Consider the following 7718-nt stretch of genomic DNA (forward strand, 5'->3'; position numbering starts at 1 on the left):
TTACAGAATTTGGACACAATCACATCTGATACAGATCTCTAAATTGTAATGATGAAATGTATTTTCTGTAAAATTGCTTTGAAATGATATGTATTGTGAAAAGCGCTATACAAATACATGTGAATTGTATTGTGAATTGATAAAACTCACACAAAGATGCATAATACTTGTGTTGAGGATAAAAGTTTAATGATTTTATAAATCAATTTACATGCTAGTGTTTTTGTGAATTTGCTCAGTAATATTATTTTTAATAATCTATTAAAAACAGTTTTACTAGAGACATTTTATTTTATTTCTCAATGGGTTTTGAATATGTTTTTCCAATTACATGTTGCTTTGTATTTTGTTCAGGCTTACACAGGATAACATAACATTTAGGTGCAAATATACAGAATAGTAAACCAAAACTTGATGATAAAATTGCAAATATCTCCACAGCTACAGTAAATTTCCCAGGAGAACTGACATAAGCTGGAATAAACGTGATCCATACAGCACAGAATATGAGCATACTGAATGTGATGAATTTGGCTTCATTGAAGTTATCAGGCAACCTGCGAGCCAGAAAAGCCAGAATGAAGCACAAAACAGCCAGTAGGCCAATATAACCCAGCACAGCCCAGAAACCTACAGTAGATCCCAGACTGCACTCGATAATGATTTTTTCCTTAAAATATTTCATATTTTTGTAGGGAAATGGAGGAGATATTGTTAGCCAAAGCACACAGATAAGAAACTGTATAAGTGTAAAGGCAAGAACACTGAGTCGTTGTTGTGTAGGGCCGAACCATTTCATGATATTACTTCCTGGAAGTGTAGCTTTGAAAGCCATTAATACCACTATAGTTTTCCCCAAAACACATGAAATACAGAGGACAAAAGTGATCCCAAACGCTGTATGACGCAACATACAGGACCACTCAGTGGGCCGACCAATGAAAGTAAGTGAACAGAGGAAACACAGAGTCAAAGAGAAGAGCAGCAGAAAGCTCAGCTCTGAGTTGTTGGCTTTTACTATGGGTGTGTCCTTCTTGCTGTAAAACAGGATGGCCACCAGCACAGTTAATCCTACTCCAAACAATGAGAAAATTACTAGCACTAAACCCATAACTTCTGTGAATGACAGAAACTCTACAGCCTTTAAAACATATTTATTTTTCTTAGCATTAGGCCAGTATTCCCCTGGACACTGTTTGCAGTTATTTGAATCTGGAAAGAAATTCATGATCACTGTAGTCAGAGACAAAAGGAAATTTATGTAATTTATGAACGCATTTGATAAGAAATAGCATCCATAACAGTAAGAACAACTAACCAAATTTCTTTGAAACTTTGATTGAAAGACTTATTATTACCTGTCTCATTACTGATTTCTCCTTCTGCACATGGAATACAGTCATAACAGCAGACAGGTCTTCCTTTCTGTGCAGCCTTCCTAGTGCCAGGAGGACAGCTCTCACTGCACATGGATCTTGGCTTCTATGTGTGTTTAAAAAAAAAAAAATCCAATTCTTATTAATGTCATTATGTGTTTCTGAAAATGTACTAGATTTTTTTTTTTTTTCCTGAATAAATTCATTACGATTGATGAATCCGAACGTAGTGTTTACATGAACACTAAACAAAGTGATAGGGTTGATGTGCGCATTTATGTGTCACAAGCTTCTGGTCGGATTTAATCTTTTGACAATCTTTTGAGTTTCCCGTTGTTGTCACATACTAACCATCCTCCTTTTCTTTGTTTTAAACAGCAGACTTAATATTTATCTATTTCGGGGCCTAACGAGGCGACGACAAGCACATGAACCGTTGAGCCGTGCTACTTGTATTTATCAAGCAGTAAAAGAGCCCCTTCCCGTGCCCAAAATTAGTTTGTGGATAAGAGTCTGAAACAAGGACTGGTGGGATGATGTCCTGCTTCACTTCACAGTCGGTGAGTGGAAAGAGAATTTCAGAATGACAGGACACTCATTTATGACACTTCATTCAACAGGAAGAATAGCTCGTTCCGCACGTCATTACACTATTTCTGTGTCACTGCACATGCGCAGTACTCTCCAGTTTTCAATCCGATCAAGTGTTTACATGTCCCCTCGATCGGATTACAAAAGGAATAAACTACCCCTTACAATCCGAATAAAGTTTTATTCAGATCTGGTTAATTCATTCCTATTGACGTGGTTACATATGACTCTTTTTTTCAGATTGTGCTACTAGTCCGATAACAATCAGATTATTAGGAGCCATGTAAACGCAGCTAGCGTTAGCTCATAGAGATGGGAGTCATAATGGTACATTAGCATTTTTTAAATCAACTTTCAGTCATACAGTGGTTTTGTGTGGTGGAACCACATTTTCTGTTCTAAACTTTGCATAGGAGCAGAGCTTTGAGAAGAGGCAACATTCATTTTTATAGTACATTTACTTAGGTTACATAAAGTAGTATCATTGTTTTTTTGTTTTGTTTTTGTTTTGTTTTTTCCATAAAGGTCAATTCAAGCAGTAACTTTTTTAGTTTTTAATATTATATTCTCTCAATTTAACTTAACACCATTTTACAAACACTTTATTTACCTCCAGCTGTCCTCCTGCCCAGATAATGTTTTTAGTATTGAGCACAAAGCGCTGGTCAGGGGGCAGTGAGGCATCATAGTATCCCACTGGTTTAAAATGGAATGATCCATTTGAGTCCTGCTGCCAGTTCACAACTTCATAATGGGCTACTGTGGCACCAGTGCTGTCAAACCACACATGATCTTCAAACTTTACGGTAAAATTTACTTTTTTGAGAGCCTCAACCACCTAATAAAAAAAAAAACAGTTTTGGTATATTATCACTGAGGTATTTTAACACATTTTTAAAACAGAAAAACGTTATCTTTTCCCCTTTCTATTAATCTGTATTTTATTTTTACCTGTTGTGGTTGTATTGTGAGGCTTTTCTCACAACCTTCTTGTTCTTTGCACTTGAGTAGACTGTGTAGTGAATGAGCCACAGCATAAACTGCTTTGTAGACATGGCTTGAATATCTGTGGTCAGGCACATCTTCATTGTAGTTTTTCAGAACAAGTAGATCCTGATATCTGCTGCAGCTTAATGCATACTGAGAAGAATTCCCTTGCTTCTGTGAGCATGGGAAAGCTGTGTCCCAGAATGCTTTTGTAACATAATCTGAAAACCCTTCAATATTGATTTTTCTCAGTGCAAGACCCAGTGATCCTCCCAGTGAACCAAAACTATTTGGAGTGATGTAATTTTTTGAAGTTATCCATCCCTCTACTCCAATTATTTGAAAGCCTGTAATATTCTGAATACTCAGCTGTTCAATTAGTAAGCCCATCTCAAGAAATGAAACAAATGCAACAATCACTTTTGCAGTGCTTTTTGTAATTGTATGTACTACTTTTTTGAGTTTTTCTGGCTCTGTTCGGTAGAATTTTACAGAGTACTCCACACAAATCCCCTCCTTCTGGGCTGTATTCAGAAATATGGCCATTCCATAGTTCCCATAGTCATTGTCACTGTTCACCGCTCCCACCCAGGTCCAGCTTAAGTGCTTGACTATGTATGCAAGTGCTCTGCCTTGGTGGTAATCACTAGCAATAGTCCTGAAGAATGAGGGGTGATCTTTCCTATTGCTGAGACATTCACATGAGGCTGAGTGACTTATCTAGAGAGAGAGAGAGAGAGAGAGAGAGAGAAAAGAGCAAACAGTGAAACAGTCATCAGTATGATGATTATGTCAAACTTTTTTTGTTACTCTTACCACTGGAATTTTAAAAGGTCCTGTAGTTCTGGACAGAATCACTGTGGCAGAGGACTCTGTTTCTCCTATGATACCATGAATAGATTGTCCATTGCATGTCTCCCCTGCCACAAAATCTGGACCATTCATCAATCCCATAGTTGCACTCATAGAAGACAGTCTTGAACCACAAGTATCATAAATTCGATAGCCAATAGAAACATTTGGAAGCAAACTTTCACTTCTGTTAATCTCCTCAATGGCAAAGATCATTATCTGAGCCAGACGAAAATCTCTTAGATTCACACTATGAAATATTAAACAAAACAAATAAATAATGTGACAAAGAACAATATTTGCATTATATATATTGCATATTCAATCATAAAAGACAATAATATTACAATTTTATTAGTCTGTTGTAATCAATTGACTTTTTAGATACAATGCAGTGCATTTTAATTTTAAACATGTTTAAGTTAAGTATATTATCTGCTCTATTTTTTCTCAATATTTACAATGTAACAAACCTGGAGCATGATAAAGGCTGGGGCTTTTGCTTAAACTCAAATGAAGGTAATGTTTCTTTACTGTGAATTGCAAAAATTCCTCCAATAGTTACATCTCCATCCTTGGAAAGTAGTGGGTTCTTAGGATCTCCCATCATTCGGCAAAGTGTGATTTCTGCCTCTGTATAAAGGTGATGGAAAAGAAGGACTGTGTAAAGAAAGAGAATCATTCCAAAGATTCAAAAGAAAGAGCAGCTACCAAATGCAATTGACCTGAGACAGTATTTGCACTGTTATAGACCTAATTAATATGGGTGAATGAATGAGAGCATAGCAAATGATTTCATAGGGCTGTACATGAGTAAACTATGATAGAGTTTTGTCAGAAGGCATTATGCAGGGGCGGTTCTAAGATTTGATCATCAGGGGGGCTTAGCCCTTAGTGAGAATCTGTAGCAAGAGACCATCGCCTAAATGGTGCCTCTTTAAATCGGCGCCACTATATTAATATACAGTAAGTCAAAAATAGCCTACCAGTACTCAGTCAATACATATTTTTAATACATGTTTTTAAGCCAATGTTTTTTAAAATGATATATTGATGATACCAGTCTTTCTGCAGTAGCTACACTTCAAATCGGTACACATGTAGGCTTCTTTTTGACTAACAGAAAATTGTCTTTATATCATTATTATTAACAAGTATCACTACTAACTAGCTAAAAACAAAAATATGGAATCAGGTCTAAACACTAACACCCTCTGGTGGAGGCCATGGTGGATGTAACAGGCCTATGATTGCATGTTCATTTTTGCAAGCAAAACTCTGCATTTAAGCTGTTTAAAGACTTGATCTGAAATTTTGCCTTTATTTCCCTGTGCGAAGTTTGCATTGGGTACAAAATTGGTGAACTTTGAATGGAAATTTTATCTCGATCCATATCTGATCTGGAGGCTGGTCAGGGCCTGGCTCAGGGGATAAGGAGCCTCCAGAGTGGCGCCATGGCGGATCGGCCAGTTCGGGGGGCCATGGCGGGTCAGGAAGTTCAGGGGCCCAGAGTGGCGCCGGTAGCTCAGGGGGCCAGGGTGGTGCAGTCTCCGTGGCCCTGGCTCCTATGGCCATGGGTATATGGCGCCCCCCCCTCACAAGCAGGAGCGGAGTCTGTAGTGGAGTCTGGGGTTGACTCGGGGACTGGAGCCCTCTCTGGACTCGGGACGGGAACTAGACCCCTCTCTGGACTCGGGACGGGAACTGGACCCCTCTCTGGACTCGGGACGGGAACTGGACCCCTCTCTGGACTCGGGACGGGAACTGGACCCCTCTCTGGACTCGGGACGGGAACTGGAGCCCTCTCTGGACTCGGGACGGGAACTGGAGCCCTCTCTGGACTCGGGACGGGAACTGGAGCCCTCTCTGGACTCTTGTCAGGGGCTGGAGCCGTCACTGGATGCTGGTCAGGGGCTGGAGCCGTTGTGTGGGTGGCCCAAACACACACAAATGTTAGCACCAAGACAGGCACTATGATGTCCTCTGGGCATGGAGCGAATACTAAAACTGGAGCGGGCTCAGGGGTGAGATCCATCTCGGGACTCGGGACGATGGAGGGAGTCGTCTCTGGACTCAAGACGATGGAGGGAGTCGTCTCTGGACTCGAGACGATGGAGGGAGCCGCCTCTGGACTCGAGACGATGGAGGGAGTCACCTCTGGACTCGAGACGATGGAGGGAGTCGCCTCTGGACACGAGACGATGGAGGGAGTCGCCTCGGGACGAAGGTAAGGGATGGGAACCATCACTGGACTGAGGTCAGGGACTGGATCCTGGGTGAGGATGAGATGCAGAGCCGTGGCGGCAGCCATCTTGACCGAGGGCTCAGGCGTGGCGGCGGCCATCTTGCGACGAGGCTCTGGAATGGCGGCCATCTTGCGACGAGGCTCTGGGTTGGCGGCCATCTTGCGACGAGGCTCTGGGTTGGCGGCCATCTTGCGACGAGGCTCTGGAATGGCGGCCATCTTGCGACGAGGCTCTGGGTTGGCGGCCATCTTGCGACGAGGCTCTGGGGTGGCGGCCATCCTGCGACGAGGCTCTGGGGTGGCGGCCATCCTGCGACGAGGCTCTGGGGTGGCGGCCATCCTGCGACGAGGCTCTGGGGTGGCGGCCATCCTGCGACGAGGCTCTTGGGTGGCGGCCACCCTGCGACGAGGCTCTTGGGTGGCGGCCACCCTGCGACGAGGCTCTGGGGTGGCGGCCACCCTGCGACGAGGCGCTGGGGTGGCGGCCATCTTGCGACGAGGCTCTGGAGTGGCGGCCATCTTGCGACGAGGCTCTGGAGTGGCGGCCATCTTGCGACAAGACTCAGGGATGGCAGCCATCCTCATCACTGCACTGAAGACTTTGGGATTTGCTGGAGTAATGCAATAGACGGATCCCCAAAGACAGTCCTCAGGCAGGATGATGCAGTCTGGGTCGGTTGTTCTGTCACACTGCATGGTTGTGGGAAACACGCAGACGATGGAGCGCCAATCACAAGGTATTTAATGAACAAATGCAGGAGATCAATATACATGGCACAACACAGACATGATACATTGACGAGAACCGACCGAGACTGAGGGAGAACACAGGGAATATATACATTTCAGACAAAGGGGCAAACAAGGCTAATTAACAAGGGACAGCTGGGACTAAAAAACTCAAATCAGGGTAACCAAGGAAACAAACAAGTGGCGGGAAAACTGAACAAAAGAACATGTAACCACAGAAACAAACACAGAACACTGACAGACACACCTTCCTAGAACCTATACTTTTTAGTCATATTACAACAACAATAAAAAATCTACCCTGTAGGAAAAGTCTGTAAGAAAGGACAATGGTACTGTGTAGGAATATTTTACCTGTAAGTTGAATTACGCATATGTGCATTGTGTTGTGTTAAAGGGTTACAGGAAATGTTTATAAACTTAACGGCTAACAGAAAAGGTTTTCTTTCCCTCACAACCAAAAACACACTTCTTTGGTGACATTGTTGAAAAATCTCTTGGTTTCCTTAACACACAGATTGTGTCAAAGCAGCCTTACAGTGATAACAGGTAAATAATTTTGGCTGCACAGCAGCTCTTAAAGAAAATGGTGTCATTGTCCAGCTTAAGTAAATTCAGTATTGATTAATTCCGTTGTAAAAATCAATAGTTATTAATGTAGTTTGCATACAATGGTGTCAATGCAGGCAGATCAAAAACATTTTTGAATATCAAGTGTCCCCAACTAAGCAAGTCAAAGGCGACAGTGGCAAGGAACCCAAACACCAACAGGTGACATCAGTGACAGATCAAGTGGCTGTCTATATTAATTGGATCATTGAATCATCTTCTGTATTAATGGGTTGTTCAAAGACTCTTATTTATTCAGGAATGAAACAACTCTGTGCGCCTACTGCGAATCAGTCGCACAACGGTTC

The 7718-nt window shown here is 42.2% G+C and overlaps 1 protein-coding gene across 1 annotated transcript; it reads right to left on the reverse strand.

The window, feature by feature from the left end:
- Positions 1-304: 304 nt before the first annotated feature.
- Positions 305-4523, reverse strand: LOC127499613 (extracellular calcium-sensing receptor-like; the record flags this gene model as incomplete). Its single annotated transcript, XM_051870004.1, has 6 exons — positions 4280-4523; positions 3771-4056; positions 2919-3674; positions 2578-2805; positions 1359-1482; positions 305-1212 (listed from the first exon to the last, which is right to left on the reverse strand). Coding segments are annotated over exons 1-6 (2511 nt in total), but the record flags the coding sequence as incomplete, so codon positions are not given.
- Between the last annotated feature and the right edge of the window lie 3195 nt (positions 4524-7718).

This window comes from Ctenopharyngodon idella, chromosome 18, assembly GCF_019924925.1.
Source record: "Ctenopharyngodon idella isolate HZGC_01 chromosome 18, HZGC01, whole genome shotgun sequence".
In the NCBI taxonomy this organism is placed as follows: Eukaryota; Metazoa; Chordata; class Actinopteri; order Cypriniformes; family Xenocyprididae; genus Ctenopharyngodon; species Ctenopharyngodon idella.